This window comes from Lagenorhynchus albirostris, chromosome 17 (assembly GCF_949774975.1).
Source record: "Lagenorhynchus albirostris chromosome 17, mLagAlb1.1, whole genome shotgun sequence".
NCBI lineage: Eukaryota > Metazoa > Chordata > Mammalia > Artiodactyla > Delphinidae > Lagenorhynchus > Lagenorhynchus albirostris.
In genome coordinates this window covers 57,712,587-57,731,967 of record NC_083111.1, presented here as the reverse complement: position 1 = coordinate 57,731,967, position 19,381 = coordinate 57,712,587, and the positions used below count along the sequence as shown (strand labels likewise).

General features: G+C 33.9%; 1 protein-coding gene across 3 annotated transcripts in view; it reads left to right on the top strand.

Annotated features, from left to right (window-relative positions):
• Positions 1 to 19,381, top strand: part of CSMD3 (CUB and Sushi multiple domains 3) — a 1,076,690-nt gene that overhangs the window by 344,353 nt on the left and 712,956 nt on the right. For all 3 annotated transcript variants that reach the window (XM_060127236.1, XM_060127235.1, XM_060127234.1), the window contains exon 6: positions 9,581 to 9,693. In XM_060127236.1, the coding sequence (XP_059983219.1) occupies positions 9,581 to 9,693 (113 nt within the window). The remainder of the gene's footprint in view (positions 1 to 9,580; positions 9,694 to 19,381) is intronic.

Here is a 19,381-nt window from a genome sequence, read left to right as displayed (position 1 = left end):
CTGTGGAAGTAGGATGCAGTAATTGAAGGACAGCTGTTATCAGGGCACTATGATTAGACAGTTACATATGAAGGCCAAATCAGAAATAAATCTTTCCATTTTCCAAGTGCTAGATTTATGTCTCAAAACATAAATCTAATAGACTTTGTTTCATGCAGTGATGGGAATGTAAATTTTGGCTTATATAATCTGACAGAATAAAATCATCTAATCTGCTTTGAGTTGCCTAGAGAGATGGACCTTTGTGCTTTTGTTGTTAATTTCTAAACTGTTTAGATTTTTAACCATTGTGAATGTCTCTGGGGATCATGAGTAGACTCTGTGCTACAAAACATTAATGTTGCCCTGTGTAATTTCTTGAATAAATTTGCTAATTTCCAGGTGATTATAACCCTGCTTACCTTTCACTATGCTAGCTATAATGTAATTTGTTAGTTATTAATCTGGAATACTTATAAATCATTTATTGAAGTTTATATTATCTCCAATATGCTTTTCTTAAACTTTGAGTGTGTAGAATTTTTTTGTAGGTGGTATTGAATTTTTAAATTAAAAACCCACCATAGAGCAAAAGTATAATTTTGCCTGATTCAGCATTTTCAAATAAGTGAAGCCATGAGAAGATACTGGATTACAGGTATAAGTAGGGAAGCTTCTTCTTTAGTTTTATAAAATAATTTTAATTAAAGTAGAAAGAGTACTTAAGGGAATATTTGACTATAAAATTATAATATAAATATTTCCATTTTTTTTTAATTCAACTCAGCATCTTTAAGCATATCATTTTAGTAGTGCATGTTTTGTTTTGTTTTGTTTTTTTGTGGTACGCGGGCCTCCCACTGCTGTGGCCTCTCCCGTTGCGGAGCACAGGCTCCATACGCGCAGGCTCAGCGGCCATGGCTCACGGGCCCAGCCGCTCTGCGGCATGTGGGATCTTCCCGGACCGGGGCACAAACCCGTGTCCCCTGAATCGGCAGGCGGACTCTCAACCACTGTGCCACCAGGGAAGCCCAGTAGTGCATGTTTTTAACATAGGGATTGGAATGGAAACAGATGAATTGACATATTCCAGATCATATATCAGTATTAGACAAACTGAACTTAAGGGATTTATTTCCAATATTTCTCTCTGTTATCCTGGATTAGAGGTTAAGTTTTTTCCTTGTTGGTTTGAAAGAAAAAAACACAGACTGATGAAAATTTTAATATGTTACACAAAATGTTTTACAAACATAATAATTGAATTTTATTTAAAGTGTAGCTATTTCATTAAATTTTTAAGTGGAAATATTTAAAGCTCAGGCGATATTCTAATGGAACACAGAATACCTGATGTTCTAAACTAGCTAATATTCAGAGGAAAGTAGTTTACTAATTAAAAATAACAATAAAAACAAAATTAGATCATGATTTTCAAGTTTTCCTGATAAAAAGTCATGAAATTTATTTAAAAGAAGGTTGTGTACCCAATAATGTGAATTTTCAACGGAATTTTAATATTTTAATTAAAATATTTCCATATCAATAAAAGTATTCATTTACCAAGAACAGTGAGTTCAATTTAAAGAAATCCCTATCAACTCATTAAAATAATCCCCTTAACAGGTAAACATGGCTGAGATTTTTCTTTAGTGATTCCATAATAGGAAAATCAAAGTGTTTGAAGATGTGTTGACAAAATGCATATTACTATTTAGTTCATTACTTCAGCTATCAAACAAAATGAGCAGTTTTATTAAAAAAAAAAAAAGTTTCACATCCTAGATACTCAGCCTTGGAGTACTTAATTCTGTTCACTCCTCTGCATCTAAGAGTAGTAGTTTTGAAGTAGTTATTATATAGGTATGTAGGAGGATACAATTTTAAAAAACTTTCTATTTTAGTTATGAAATATTGGATTCTTGGTTGTCATACGTATTTTTTTTCATCTTTATTAACATTACTTATAACTGAAAATTCTCTTATGGCTATTTCTAATGAAATTATTTATTGATAACTTCATTGTGTCTTTTCTAATTTATGATTTGAGTAATAGTACATGATCATTATATGGCCAAAATTATAGTTCCATTAATATTTATGAATTATTATAGATCCATGTTCTGGTAACTTTTAGATTATAGAGAATCTTACTTTGTTGTCACAGAATGCCTGATGGATGTACATATTTTTGACTGAAACAGAAGACCTAAATTTTCTTTTTAAATTATAAATTGATGTTAAAGTTTCTATTCAATTGAATTTTAAGAAATTCATTTAAATTGGATTCTATACTACTCTGCAGTTCTAAGATAGATTGGTGATCAAGATAGACAAGGTCTCTGCTTGCATGGATCTGGTACTCTAAAGGAAGGGCTTCTAAAATTACTAAATTAGTAAATAAAAGAACCAGCTCAAAAACTGAAAAAAATGTGAATATTAAGGTAGCATCATGTGCTAGAGTGGGGAGGGCCTGATATGGATCAACCTAGTACAGTCCCATGAGGAATAAACTCTTGATTGAATAATGAAAGATGAGGTTAGGTAACCAGAGGACCATCTGGAGAAATGGCATTCAAAACTTAGCAAATGTTAAGTGCAAAGGCCCTGTGGTGGCAAAGAATTTCCCATGTTTAAGGAAAAAGAAATGTCAGTGTGGCTAGAATGTACTAAAGGTAAAGTTGCTTCGTGTGAGATGAGCGAGGAGGGTGGACAAGGACCGGAATTTCCAGGCTTTCTGAGGCCTGGGTAAAGAGTCCAAATTTCATTCAAGTTTAATGAAAAGTTAAGCATGGCAGTAATAAGTAGGTTGGAAAAAGAACAGTTTGGCTACTGGATAAGGAGCAGTTTGTAGGAATGCTCAGTAGAATCAAAAGAAGACCCTACTGCAGGGTCTATGTGAGACCATGGGGACCTGGCTATTATGATAAAAGCAGCAGTAAAAATAATGAACAAATTTAAGATGGATTTTAGAGGCAGAAGAAGATTTGCAAATGGATTGGGCTTCTGGGAGTGAGGAGAATAGAGAATTAAAAGATGACAAATGTTTGAGCAACTCATGTGTGTTGGTGCCATTTGACAAATATTGAAGTATATTCGAGTATTGAAGAATCGAGGAAAAACATACTTGTGAAGGGGACATCAAAAATTCTGATTTAGACTTTAAGTTTGAGACACCTATTTGAAACCCAAGTGGGGATATTGAGTAGAAAATTTGGATATATTAGGTAGCATTGAAAAACAAGCAGCTCAGCAAAGTGGCCGAGCCAAGCAGTGGAGAGTTGTACGCTACCATGTGTCTGGCAGGCAGAACGCCTGGCAGCCAAACCTCATTCCCGTGAGAGTCGGAGAAGAGTCGCAGCTGTCAGGATGAGTCCTGGAAGCTGGTCTAGTTCTACACTGCCTCCGTGGCTCACGGTGTGAAGAAGAAGAAAGAAAAACAGGCTCAAGGTAGAGCCACTAGCCCCCAGGACAGCAAACCAAGACTTAATTGCAGTTTCAGCCTGTCTCAAGAACAGAATTTCTGGAATTGCTTATCAGCACTAGAGAGATTCTTTTCCATTATAGGTTATTAAAAGATATTGAATGTAGTTCCCTGTACTATACACCGTGTGGCTGACAGGGTCTTGGTGCTCTGGCCGGGTGTCAGGCCTGAGCCTCTGAGGTGGGAGAGCAGAGTGCAGGATATTGTTCCACCAGAGAACTCCCTGCTCCTCATAATATCAAATGGCAAAAGCCCTCTCAGCGACCTCCATCTCAATGCTAACACCCAGCTCCACTCAACGAGCAGAAGTTTTAATTTAATAATATCCAACCTGTCAACCCTAACTACTTAATATACGTGAATAGTAGTTTATGCATACAAATGCATAAACACACATCCCTAAAATGTCAAAGATAATGTGGTTATAATGAATCTATCTGCAACCTATTTCAACAGAATTAGAAATGAAAAAGGAGAGGTAACAACTGACACCGAAGAAATACAAAGGATCATGAGAGATTACTACAAGAAACTATATGCCAATAAAATGGACAACCTGGAAGAAATGGACAAGTTCTTAGAAAAACACAACCTTCCAAGACTGAACCAGGAAGAAATGGAAAGTATGAACAGACTAATCACAAGTACTGAAATTGAAACTGTTATTAAAAAACTCCCAACAAACAGAAGTCTAGGACCAGATGGCTTCACAGGCAAATTCTATCAAACATTTAGAGAATAGCTAACACCTGTCCTTCTCAAACTCTTCCAAAATATAGCAGAGGGAGGAACACTCCCAAACTCATTCTGTGAGGCCACCAAGTACCCTGATACCAAAATCAAAGATGTCACAAAAACAGAAAACTACAGGCCTTATCACTGATGAACATAGATGCAAAAATCCTCAACAAAATGATAGCAAACAGAATCCAACAGCACATTAAAAGGATCAGATACCATGATCAAGTGGGTTTTATCCCAGGAATGCAAAGATTCCTCAATATATGCAAATCAGTCAATGTGATACACCATATTAACAAACTGAACAATAAAAAACATATGATAATCTCAATAGATGCAGAAAAAGCTTTTGACAAAATTCAACACCTGTTTATGATAAAAACCCTGCAGAAAGTAGGCATAGAGGGAACTTACGTCAACATAATAAAGGCCATATATGACAGACCCACAGCCAACATCATTCTCAATGGTGAAAAAATGAAACCATTTCCACTAAGATCAGGAACAAGACAAGGTTGCCCACTCTCACCACTATTTTTCAACATAGTTTTGGAAGTTGTAGCCACAGCAATCAAAAAAGAAAAAGAAATAAAAGGAATCCAAATCAGTAAAGAAGTAAAGCTGTCACTATTTGCAGATGACATGATACTACATGTAGAGAATCCTAAAGATGCTACCAGAAAACTACTAGAGCTAATCAATGAATTTGGTAAAGTAGCAGGATACAGAATTAATGCACAGAAATCTCTTACATTCCTACACACTAACGATGAGAAATCTGAAAGAGAAATTAAGGAAACATTCCCATTTACCATTGCAGCAAAAAGAATAAAATACCTAGAAATAAACTTACCTAAGCATACAAAAGACCTATATGCAGAAAACTATAAGACACTGATAAAAGAAATTAAAGATTATACAAACAGATGGAGAGATATACCATGTTCTTGGATTAGAAGAATCAACATTGTGAAAATGACTATACTACCCAAAGGAATCTATAGATTCAATGCAATCCCTATCAAGCTACCAATGGCATTTTTCACAGAACTAGAACAAAAAATTTCACAATTTGTATGGTAACACAAAACACCCCGAATAGCCAAAGGAATCTTGAGAAAGCAAAACGGAGCTGGAGGAATCAGGCTCCCAGACTTCAAACTATACTACAAATCTATAGTAGTCAAGACAGTATGGTACTGCCACAAAAACAGAAATATAGATCAATGGAACAGGATAGAAAACCCATAGATAAACCCATGCATATATGGTCATCTCAGATTTGATAAAGGAGGCAATAATGTACAATGGAGAATAGAAAGCTTCTTCAAAAAGTGGTGCTGGGAAAACTGGACAGCTACATGTAAAAGAATGAAATTAGAACACTCCCTAACACAAAAGTAAACTCAAAATGGTTTAAAGACCTAAATGTAAGGCCAGGCACTATAAAACTCTTAAGAGGAAAGCATAGGCAGAATACTCTATGACAGGAGTCAGGCAGGTGATTATTTGAAAAGTCATGGGTTTAGGTTTGACTGTCTATAGGTACTAAAGATGAGGTAAAACAGATCATTAGATTTGACTGATCTTAGGGAACTGGACAGATTGAAAAATAGATGTTAGAGCCACCAAAGATGACACCTGTTGTTGCAAATGCTAATTTTGAGAAAGTTGAGAACCAAAGTCAACAGATAACAGCAATGAGTACCTGTCAAGAGAGTTATAAACCAAAGGTGTAAGTTCATAGTAGTTCTAGGGACTTTTGAAAAAAATGGTAAAGACCTCTGGTTCTCTCAGGATTCTTACACTTGATTTTTTAAAAAATCTTGTAAGGGTTATGATCATATTCTCCAAGGTACTATCTGTAAAAGAAAACGTTGCATTTTTTTTTTTTTTTTTTTTTTTTTTGTGGTACGCGGGCCTCTCACTGTTGTGGCCTCTCCCGTTGCGGAGCACAGGCTCCGGACGCGCAGGCTCAGCGGCCATGGCTCACGGGCCCAGCCGCTCCGCGGCATGTGGGATCTTCCCAGACCGGGGCACGAACCCTTGTCCCCTGCATCGGCAGGTGGACTCTCAACCACTGCGCCACCAGGGAAGCCCAATGTTGCATTATTTTTAAATATCAATTTATTATTTAGTTACTATTTCTGTGGAAAATGATGTAAATAAAAATAAATTTAGCAAAGATTAATTATGGCCAGTTACACTGTATTATTTTCAGTATTCTATATTGAATATGCAGTGAAATTTTATATCATTGTTAATTTACAGTGTTCATTCAAATTTATTAATTACACAAAAGCCTTGTCTTAAACTCTTTTTGGGTACAAATAACTGTTGTAGGATACAGATTTATGACATTTATCATTATGATTATTTTCATTGATTTAATTCTCCTAAAATCCAGTATAGTAATTTGTGACATATAATCATGAGTATGGCTATTTCAAGTGTAAAATAGAGAAGGTAATAGACCAATTGAAACCTCATTTCTAGACATTCTTTATCAGGTTACTTTTTTTTTTTTTTTTTTTGGTACATCATTTGCCGCCTTCTGAAATTATCTCACTCATTTGTTTATGTTACCTTCTTTATTTGTAAGACCACAGATCTTGTATGTGTTGTTTACAATTATATTTCCAACCCTTAGCATCAGTGTTTGTCATATAGTAAGTGCTCAATTAATAATTGTTGCGTATACTTAATCTTTTCAGTACTAAGGGGTGATTCTCACTGGCTTTATACTAGAATTAATCCATATTGCCTACCTTCAAATGACCATAGTAATGTCATATAGGATTAACAGTGATTTATATTTACGAAATATCTCCTTTAGTATTTAAGAAATTAATTATCTCAATTAATTAGTTTAATGGAATCTTTCTAGTTGGCACATCTTAGTCCTCCATTTCTCATACCTCCTGATAACATGTGAAATGTGTTGCAGATATATGTAACTTCATTTACTAGATTGCTCCATAAACCACAAAGTCATACTGTGTAAATCATGTTTAAATAGTGAGCAATATTAAGTTACCACAGTCAGGAAGGTCCGTGTGATTCCCTTATAACCAGTGAAGCTATTTTCATTCTCTGGTGGCAAATGAGTCTTTGGTGCACTTGCTTTCTATTTCTAGTTCACTGTCTTGGCTTATCTACAGTTATGCTTCATGAGAATAAGCACTGAGGCTGTCAGGAATATCCTCTTAGTTCCACCTCTGTTAAATTGCCATTTTTGCTCCACCTAATGTACATTGTGTTTCCTAGCTGCTGCTTCTGTAACATCTTCAGTTCTATCTTTCTCAATTCCTGAAGGTGAATTCAGGTTAAAAACTATAGTTCCATAGTAGCTATTACTTGCTTTTACGACACTCTCTTACTCAAATTATCTTTGATGTTCCTGAGAAAGATGGAAAGTTTATCCTTTTCATTGTCTGTTTCATCTTCTTTCCTCTCACACTTTTCATGATGTCCTTGTTGTGTTGCTTCTCATCTGTTGGATTTTTTAAGGCGTTCTCCAAACTCTGTTCTTTAGTCTTTCACAACCATTCATGTATTATACTCTCATTACATTTAGAAATGTGTGCAGCCTGTCAGAAATAATTTAAACTTTTCCTAATGGATGTTTATGCTCCTTGAATCGGGGAATTGAAGAGAATCAAATTGTAAATCAAAATCTGGCATAAAACATGCTACTGTACTGCAAATATAATTGTACCAAATCCAAGTTTTGTTTTTTTTTTCATTGAATTGCTGTCTGAACCAAACCAACCAACAAGCAAACAAAAGTAAAGATAACCTGGATAACTGCATTTTCTGAAAGTAATGAAGTAAATTTTTAAAACATGAGTTTTAAAATTATACAGGTATGTTATATGTCTGTCTTTACTCAATTCAGATATGAAAAAAACAGCCGGCTTGACTAGTAAACAATCACCCCTATGAAGAGAGGAAATAAGGCATTGATGGGGAAAAATTAAAGAAAATTCATTCCAAAGCTGGTGGAGAAATGAGAACTATACGGGATAGAACCCAACTTGTTCATGTTAGAATCCAAAAAAATTGGATTACACAGTAATGTTGCCAAGCCCATTCTATTCATTCATGGGCACAATGATAAAATAAATGTGAATTCATATTTTTATGCTGTGGCAGGTGGTCATCTACTAAAAGTGATGGCTAGCTCCCAAATATCCTAGGAAAAGTGAGTTTTAGGAAATAAAGGAGGAGAATGTAAGATAAAGGGTTTTTGCATCACTGTGTCTACACCTGCTGATTACATGTGCAAGGATGGATATTCCAATCTCCCCTACCTGTCCCCTAGAATGAATGACTGCCAAGCACTGAGAGAAGAAATCACCTCCTCCAACACACACACGCACACACACACACACACACACACACACACACACACACACACACACACACCAGCTGTCTAGTTTGCCTTCCTATGAAGAAAAGTGTAAGCTTTGAAGAATGGGAAAGATATGTCATATACTGGTTATTAGGAAACCTTATTCTAAAACTGTCTTTCATGATGTAATAGTCTTTTGAGAGTATTTTACCTTGGCTTTATAACACACACCTAGTATTGAAATTGTTAGGTATGTAGGGGTGGTATTCCTTTGTTGAATTAAATCAGCAAAACTACTTTGCTGGAAATCTTCAAAAGATTAGAGAGCAAGAGAGTTATTTCATCTGTTAATTGTGACCAGTATCTGGGGCATAGTTTAAAATTTTTGCTTTAAGGAGATTATGTAGTGCTACCTTTGTGACTAGATATGTGGTGACTATATATCCAAAGTACAGTCTGTTTTCTATCTATCAGTTGGAGCAGACCTCCAGAGCCTTATAGAAGTATGCATTATGATGAGAGCTAATCATTAAATGTACAATATTGTGAAATTACATTAAAATAGTGCTTGTTCTATGAATTGAAACTGTGAAATCTTCCATTGAATGTGAAATGCTGAAAATATGTTAAATGGAAAAAGTATATCAATTGCTTTAAAGTCTTTCTGTTTTGTAACTATACTGTATTGATACATACATGTGTTATGCTGTGACCAGCACTGTCAGCTCAGCAGCCATTATGGTTATTATTGTCTATTTTTGGAGAATCAAAATTATATGCAGTTTACAGTTGATTTTACTAATATATGCAAGCTGATTGGAATAGCTTATTTTGGAATTACACTATTCTATGATTGACTTCTCTATGCATAAAATAACTAGTTCACTTGTGCTTAAAAAGTTAGCAAGGCAAAAAGTCACGAATATTGTATACAAGTAGACATTTTGGGGGGTCCCAATTCAGTGAAAATGTTTACTACTTAAAAGCTTTTTAAATTTTTTTTGTTGTCTTCTGTAATTCAGGTTATCTGGAATGAATATACCACCACCAATTATCAGCAACAAAAACTGGCTCAGACTGCATTTTGTTACAGACAGCAATCACCGATACCGTGGATTTAGTGCTCCATATCAAGGTATATTTAATGAATACCTCTGCCTCTTTTGATGTGTAAAATGATTTTGGTATACACAACTGCATTTTATCATAGAGGCAAAATATCTTTGGCATTACCCCATGGTAATTTGAATAAGCAAAAATGGTCATTTTCTTGCTGAGGCAATATTGTGATCATAACTAAATTACAGTATAAAAGTTAGTTGAGTTTTGTAGTACACTGTCCAGAATAAAGAATATTGTTAACCTCTAAAAGGTAATGTGTAACAGGTGTAATATTTACCTTTAATAAAGTGCTTCAGTAGTTGAACATACTACCTAAATATGTACCACAAAACACTGCAGAAAACTGCAGTTGTAAATAGGCTCTTCATCAGTTGAAATCCATTTCCATATACAGTGTTTTTGCAAATGTTACTTTCATTAACTTCGTTAGTATTATTATTTACAGGTATAAGTTTTGAATAAGTGAGATATAGTATTTGATATATTAACTTGAAAAAACTCTTTGTTTAGAATTTGATTATTATGAAGATGGAGTATTAATAAAAATGTAGGTTCTACAATGTTTAGTAATATTATGTGGGTTTGGTGCACTTATTCTCAGACTACTTGTGTTAATAATTCATTTCATTCTTAGCAGTATATTAGCTACTGTTCAGAGAATAGTGAATATTGCCACAGTTAAATATTTCCATTTATGTTTTTTTTTAGTGCTTTCCTTTTTAATAATCTTCAGCTGAAGCACTTTGTAAATTGAATATGATGACTTTAGGCAGCTTATAGTTAATACCTAAAATAGTATTAGACTACATATTGTTTTCTGGAATACAAATTTCAACAATTTATACTTTGGAGACCAGTAACCTTTCTACAGATGCCCTATCGATACGTTTCTCACAGTAATAGCAACAGATTATTGTGATTGTATTTGTAATATTGTATTGGGTATCACTGTAATAAAAATTCCTAAGATTGTAACTTAAAAGTGAAGATTTTAGACAAAGTCCACTGTAGAAAAACCTATAATTTCTATTTGTAAAGTAGTTAATTCGAATGGAAAAATGAATGCAAATTTGCTTTTAAAGCTATGCATTGTATTAACATCTCTCATGATAGAATATATTGTCTATCATATCTGTTATCATCATAAAACATTATATTTTAAAAGTAAAATGTTTATAAAGAAATTTATTTTCCTTTATTTTATTAAAAATAACTGGGCATAGTAACTCGAATCTTACCAGTTTCAACCAGTGTCACTTTTAAATTTGCAATTATATTTTACTGAGTTTCCATTTAAATTTCTAAAATTTTTGTGTAGTTCAGAAATAGGAATTTTTATTGAAAATAATTAGCTGTTGTAGAGCCTCTTTATCTCTGGGTTCACCCCTTTCCTTGTGGAGTTTTCCACTCACATAATTTTATGGCTCTGATTCCCTCTTCAATGAATTAAGGCAGATGGCATGGCAGAAATTCAAAAGACTATCATCTTTGACTCATGTGGTGATCCTTTCTGTTTGATTCATGGAATCTTTCAGTAAGATGTCTTCTACTCTTTATCTGAATAGAAATAAAGTAGCACTTATTTTATATTTAAATGTACAGCCTGGAGAGAAAAAAACAAACATAGGTCTCTTATCTTAAAAAATAAAATGGTATTTTGTTTGTTTTATGCAGTATGGTTTCATGAAACTGGTATCTTTAGATATAGGTTGTTTTGCATTATAAGACAGTAGTACAAAGCTGCTAGTAGATTTGTGTGCTTAGTTATCATTTTCAGTATCCTACTCACTAATCTTAAATTGACTTTTATAGTATTTTCAAGATGCAGTTTGATTTTCCTGCATTGCCTGTCTGGTTTTAGCACTGAAGAATAACATATCAATGAATTTACTGTAGTAAAATAGAAAGGAAGTGTTTTATGGGGTATGAATTATTTCTATTTTCAGCAGGAAAAGGAGCTCAAAAGAGGATAATTTTTGGTGTAATCTGTATCTTCACACTGTAGAGGGAATAAAGTGGGCTGAGAAAGTGTAAGCTATAATTTTATAATAAAATCAAGGAAAAGTTTTAATATAAAAACACACCTTTGCACTGTATCCTTTCAAAACTTGCCAGATTCAGGCTTGATTTCTCTAATTGCATTATCTCCAAATAATATTTTACCTAAACATAAGCTCAGTTGGAAAAGCAGTTCTTGAAACTATAAGCAAAGAAATTTGATTAACAAAAACTCTACTAGGCTAATTTAAATAGCTATAAAATTCATAATTCTGACATGCTGAATACATGCCCTGGCATGAACTGATAATCCTGCTTTTTAGATTGTTCTATGCTACCATATAATTTCAGTGGTGTTTAAATTATAACTAATTCAAGATAGAAAATTTTGTAGAATATACTATTCAAAAGTCACAGCCAAGTCTCCATGTAGCACAGCTTCCTAATAACTCAAATACTTATTGAGTACTCAGTAATTATTATTGATTTATCTAGTCTTTTGAGTTCATTTTTAATGTTCTGAGTTTCCAAAGATTGATGACTTTCCCCATAGCATTTCTGTTTAATCTGTATTCTTTATAAAATACCGTGAAAATTAACTGAAAACTCCTAAGGATTCCTAAATACCATTAGCTATTTTTTATGGCTTGTCCCTTAATTGATCCTTAATTGATGGAGTAGGCACATAGACACAGCAACATGCTTTCCTCCATAGGACCTCCTTTCAGTTGTGTTATAGGCTGGCTTATTTTTTTAGATATAATAACTTAAATCAGGTTAAGTAGAGGTTGAGGATAACACATTAACAAATATAGTATGTTCTGACTCAAAAGTACTGAGAAAAATCATGATTTAAATGAAATGACTTTGATACAGAATATGTTTTCCCTCCCCCAGATCCCACATTGAAAATATTCACATGTATCTAAAATAAATAAAGCAGCTCCTGCCCCCACCAAGTTTATTTATACTGGAAATCTCTTCTTTTAAAACTCTATTCTTATCTCTTCTATGCTTTAAAATTTTTCAATTCTCCCCCAAAGAAAATCACTTCAATGTCATTTTACTATATTAGTCTTTGATTTTAAATAAGATTCCTACATTCAAGTTCCATTAAGTCTCTTCTAATGAGAACTTGAATAGTGCTACTTCACACATAAATAGTATAACTTTTCATTAATTGTGGTATTTGGAAGTTCCCTATTTATTGAAATCCCTATATTATTGTCACTTGATCTTTATTATAAACCTAAAATCTATTATTTTCCATTTACATGAACAATTGATCAAGTTTTCTTAATTTCTAAATTGGAAGGAGATTTTCAGATGACAACTGTCCAATAGAGAAAATTTTACCTTTAGATCGTGTTTATTAAAAAGTATTATTTTTATCCATAAAGATCAGTTATTAAAGTGTGAAAATTATTACATTTTTCATTTTAAGTTATTCAGCATATCATACATTTTTAATGTGCAAAGATACTACAGCTGTAGTTATTTATAAAATTGTTTTTGACATGTAAGTTTAGGAATTACAGCATTTAATTGATTCCAAATATCTAAGTATATGAATTTTCCTATATTATAGATTAAGCTTTCTAAATCCTTATAGATTTTATCACATTTTGATTTTTCTCTTATCTTTCATAATTTTGTTGATATGATTCTTATGCAGGTTAACATTTTAGAGACAGTTGCAATTTAACAAAGGTATGTCAATAGTAATACAGTGTATTTTCAATTTATGTAGAAAAATATTTCATATAGGGTCTAAAAGAGATTATCATTTTGGGATCAGCTGTGCCTCTTTTTGGTAAGAAAAACATTTAATGGACAAAACTTTCAAATCGTATTGAAAATTCACTGTCATAAACCCCAGTTACACAGAGGCCCTTGCTTGACATTTTAGACGCACATAATTTAAGTGGGAAATAACTTCAGACTAGTTACTCTGTTTTTTACAGTTGGAAATGTTTTGACATAAACGTGTGTGCACTGTTACTGAACAAAAATAAATAAGATTATCAGGGATGCAACGTAATATAGTGGGAAAGAATAGGATTTGGGGGTCAGAAGATGAGCGTTGAACTGCGAAGTTACTAACTGCTGTCTAAGTTGTCTTGAGCCTTGGTTTCCCAAAGAGTAAAAATAGTCACAGTGGCTAGACATGTTATTGTTGTGCAAATCAAAAGGCATTAAGATTTCTTATAGTAAAATTCAGACATGCAGTCAGTAAAGATGCTGTTTTATGAAAGAGACAATCAACCATATGCAATGAGTGAGAAACACACTGTCTAACAATGAGGTACAAATAGTTAAAAAATTGTGACCAAACATAACATTTAAATCCAGGAATCACAATTAAAAGGAAAATGTGGGCTTCCCTGGTGGCGCAGTGGTTGAGAGTCCGCATGCCGACGCAGGGGACACGGGTTCGTGCCCCGGTCCGGGAAGATCCCACATGCCGCGGAGCGGCTGGGCCCGTGAGCCATGGCCGCTGAGCCTGCGCGTCCGGAGCCTGTGCTCCGCAACGGGAGAGGCCACAACAGTGAGAGGCCCGCATACCACAAAAAAAAAAAAAAAAAAAAGGAAAATGTTAGGTTTTGTATTTCTCACTGTCTCAAATGAGGGTGTCCATATTTCTCCAGGAAAAAAACACTTATCCTTAGAACCGAAATTTAAAATAGGATTTTTGTTAGAACTGTAACTGAGAAACAGTTTCGTCTGTATAGCAGAATTTTGAAAATCACAAATAAAATCCAAGTTTAAAAATAGAGCACAGCATCAAAGCAATCTGTTTAATTACAGTTTTTTCTAATTTTTTTTAGACACCATTTTGTTTCTTATTGTACCTCATATTTACATTGTTTAAAAAAAGGGAGTGAATCATATTTCACTATCTAATCACGAAATCTCTCCTGTAATTTTATAACTATCAATGTGAGTCATGTTTATGATTTCACAGTTGTAGGTGGGAGTGTGATATAATAAGAGAAGATCAAACTTTTTGGTTTGGACAGTTTAGGTATAGTTTACTTTCATGGGAATGTAGCACATGGCCCAATGGGCTATTTCTGATAAAGACAGTGGACACAGCTTTGTCAGCACAGTTTAAGAAATATTCAGTGAATATATGCATATATATAATAGAAGGTATTATTATTTTTTTAATTAATTAATTAATTATGGCTGCGTTGGGTCTTCGTTGCTGTGCACGGGCTTTCTCTAGTTGCAGCGAACGGGGGCTACTCTTCGTTGTGGCGTGCAGTCTTCTCATTGCAGTGGCTTCTCTTGTTGCAGAGCACAGGCTCTAGGCACGTGGGCTCAGTAGCTGTGGGACACGGGCTCTAGAGCACAGGCTCAGTATTTGTGGCGCACGGGCCTAGTTGCTCTGAGGTATGTGGGATCTTCCCGGACCAGGGATCGAACCCGTGTCCCCTGCATTGGCAGGATTATTCTTGACCACTGCACCACCAGGGAAGTCTCTATTATTTAAATTTTAATTGAGTACATTTTGGGGGAAAATTCATAAGCAAATTTGAATCCTTATCTCAAAATAATCCCCTTTTCATACATGGACAAACTGCAGTATTTTAAGCTTATAAAGTAAGCTAGTTATTTTCATTTACTGAGTTTTAAGAGGATAGGAGGTTGAGTTCTATTGGCCTGTAGTGTTTGAAAATAATTCCTAATCTTGTACTTTATTTCCTTTTGATTTTAATAACAATATAACCTTTTTATCTTTAAGTATCCTTTAATGCTAAATAATTACTTTATCTTGAAATACTTAAACATTTTTGTGGGATTAAAAAAAATAACTTCTTTTACTTTTGTCTTTATAAATCTATCTGGTCTATGAGATCCATCAACTTAACCAGTATAATGTCTACACAACCAATAGAGATAATTAAAAGAAGATATTTAGTAATCAAAATGGTCTAAGAGTAACCATTGGTCTATCTAAAGCAACCATTAAAAACTCCCTGATATTTTTAGTTTTTTAAGGAACCTCCATACTATTCTCCATAGTGGCTGTATCAATTTACATTCCCACCAACTGTGCAAGAGGGTTCCCTTTTCTCCACACCCTCTCCAGCATTTATTGTTTGCAGATTTTTTGATGATGGCCATTCTGACCGGTGTGAAGTGATAGACTCTGTCATACAGAGTGAAGTAAGTCAGAAAGAAAAACAAATACCATATGCTAACACATATATATGGAATCTAAAAAAATATGGTTCTGATGAACCTAGGGGCAGGGCAGGAATAAAGATGCAGATGTAGAGAATAGACTTGAGGACATGGGGTGGGGGAAGGGTAAGCTGGGACGAAGTGAGAGAGTAGCATGGACATATATACACTACCAAATGTAAAATAGATAGCTAGTGGGAAGCAGCCACATAGCACAGGGAGATCAGCTCGGTGCTTTGTGACCACCTAGAGGGGTGGGATAGGGAGGGCGGGAGGGAGACACAAGAGGGAGGAGATATGAGGATATATGTATATGTATAGCCAGTTCACTTTGTTATACAGCAGAAACTAACACAACATTGTAAAGCAATTATACTCCAATAAAGATGTTAAAAAAATGAATAAATAAATAAATAGGGTAGCTACCAGGAAAAAAAAAAAAACTCTTTGATAGCATTTTCTTGTGTGATGTAAATGTATATTTCATAGTTGTGCCAATATAAAATTTAAGGCCTTTTATCATATTAGTTGATAATGATGTTAGAATTAAATTCTTCCATAGCTAACTATATTTATATTTTCATTCCAATCCTTAAAATTTATTTTCCAGTCTTATATATCTCCCAGCCCAAAATTTTGTTCGTAAATTGTGGATATGTTTAACAGTAACTGGGTAGTTATCATTTCATTTCAAATGAAATTTGAAGTATGTAAAGAAATAGTCACATAAATCAACATATTAAATAGTGGATTGAGATTCTATTATAAAAATTTCATTATTTTCTGAGGAATTGAATCAGTCTCCATAACCTTGATACTTGAGGGACTCTGACTTAGTCAAAAAGGAAAATATTATAGATTGTTACTTAAAAAAAGGTCTATAATGCTTACATTTGCTAAGTGTTCTTTCTTAATGTGTTTAATTAATATATATAAACCCATTATTGCTATATCTTAAAAAGTGAAAGGCAAATTATATTAACCTTATTTTAAAATCTCATGGAATTTGTGAAAATCAAGAAATATCTTAGTAAAATAAACGTGATTTAGATTACTTTCTTCAAATACAGCAACTACTATTAACAGGAGATAATTGATCAAATATCCAGTTTTAATATAGATCATTTAAAACATCTAGTAGGTTTAAAATGTAGTACTTGATGAATATAAAACTGAAAAAAAATTATTTGTTTATTATTTTAATTTGGATCACACATGCCTACTGGTGATGGAATAAACTTAAAATTTGACAGTCTCTTCTGGGATAAAAGTCTCTTTTGTGTTAACTTAGCTTCCTTGGGGCAAACGTTCAAACTTTCAGGGCTTAGGTCACCTCCTTCCTTTTTAAAGAAAGCTTCTAGTTATAAGTGATATTCTATGAGGCCTAATAGTAATGGGGTGAAACCTACTAGTTATATGTAAACCCTTGTTCTCATTCATGAAAATTAGCTGGTTTCAGTGGAGACACCATTTCTTGGTACCTGAGAATCCTGTAGACATCACTGCTGGTGTCCACATGCAACTTATAGTTTGCAGTTTTAGCATCGTCAGTGGTGCACCTTTCTGACTCGACTCCATGATACTTTTTGCTGGGTCTTACATTCACTCTTTAGCTAGAACTCTTTAAACCACATATTCTACAATAAATTTTATTTTTCTCTTACCATCATAGCCCCATGGCAGGTTCCTGGCTCTCTGTTAACTCACTCATGTGTCTGCCACCCAAAACCCATCCTTCAACAAAATGCAAAACTACCATCTTGGACATATATTATTCTTGATGCGCTACTGAATGTGGGTATGTATTTAAGGTGCTTACATTTTTCCATAAATCAATGCTGTAAGACTTCAGAATTAATTCCTTTAGCAAATGGGGTTTAACAAATCTATATAAAAGTTTGTACTGTCCCTCACTAACCTAAAACCTCCATGAGAGTTTTTATATGAAGGTGCAGCTTAGACTTCTCGTTACTATCAGATGGTGGGAGAACTTTTCTCTTGTCATGTCCTGAGTTTTCACTAATCATGGCTTTTTATAAAGCTCTATTAACTTAGTCTTCCAGGCTTGCCTTTTGATCTGAAAAAGGCACTGTTTGAAATTTATATTCCATAATCTCTCTCAATATAGCATGACTCTCAAGATTAATATCTGGGTTGGACTTTAAAAAATGTAATTTTCAGTCAAGGTTGTACAAGAACTCTCCCAAATTAGAGGAATCCAAGGTAATCAAAGAATAAGGGAAGTCCACAGAATCAAGATTAATAGTAACAAGAAAAACAAATGTTTAAGATGTTCAAAACATCCTACCTTTTATTAAGTGAGAAACTGATATCCTCAAGGAAATATACATATTATGTTTCCTACATAAGCCTAAAATCTATTCTGTATTGATTTAATAATGTTCAACATTATTGAACATTTACAGCTGCAATTATTTTTTTAAATACATTGTCTACAATATTTACTGTCTTCCTTATCCCAACTAACTTTGGGTTAGCACTTTCCTTTCAGTTAATGTGATTTCTATCCAATACTTTAAATTACTATAATGTAATGAATTAATGAATAATACTTTTTTAGTCTCTACTTGTATGAATTTCTTGTATTTTCAAGTATACAAAAAATTAACGTAGGGCTTCCCTGGTGGCGCAGTGGTTGAGAGTCCGCCTGCCGATGCAGGCGACACGTGTTCGTGCCCCGGTCCGGGAAGATCCCGCATGCCGCGGAGCGGCTGGGCCCGTGAGCCATGGCTGCTGAGCCTGCGCATCCGGAGCCTGTGCTCCCCAACGGGAGAGGCCACAACAGTGAGAGGCCCGCGTACCGCAAAAAAAAAAAAAAAAAAAAAAAAAATAACATAAAGTATTACAAAAAATTGCCATTGTTTTATTAGTTTTTTCTTTTTTTGCCATTCTTTTATGGTGGTACCTCATGGTGATTCAATACTATTCCATTTAGCATTCATTTGTATATGAATATATATGATAGGGTTTTACTCACAATAAGGAGTCTTAAATGTTCACATTTACTATCTCTAGTGAGGGCAGTTTTGTTACATCACCTAAAGAACAGCACATAACAAAAAATAATTGATGAATTAGTGTTTAATAAACAAAATTCACTGTCTTATAATTCTGTTGAGATGACAAATATATTGAACAAGTAATTTTATTTTTAGTAATGATTCAATAATTGCTCAAAATGACCTCCAAAGGGCTTCAATCAAGCACAGCAGGTACAAGTAGTCAAAAACACTATATGTGATTGATTCCTCCATATTGCTATGAAAATGGAGTTTGAGACAATAAGCCTATAGACTTTAATTATTACATTTATTTCATAGGCAGTTTTACCATGCCATTTGAAAATGACATCATGAAATTAAAATCCCTAGACTCTTAAATTCAAATTCAAAGATACCCAGAAATAGCTAAAGGCAATTTAGGAAAAGTTTGTTTAAATGACAAAGATATTATTAACCTAGGATTTTCCTGAAGTTTAGAGTTGTATGGTA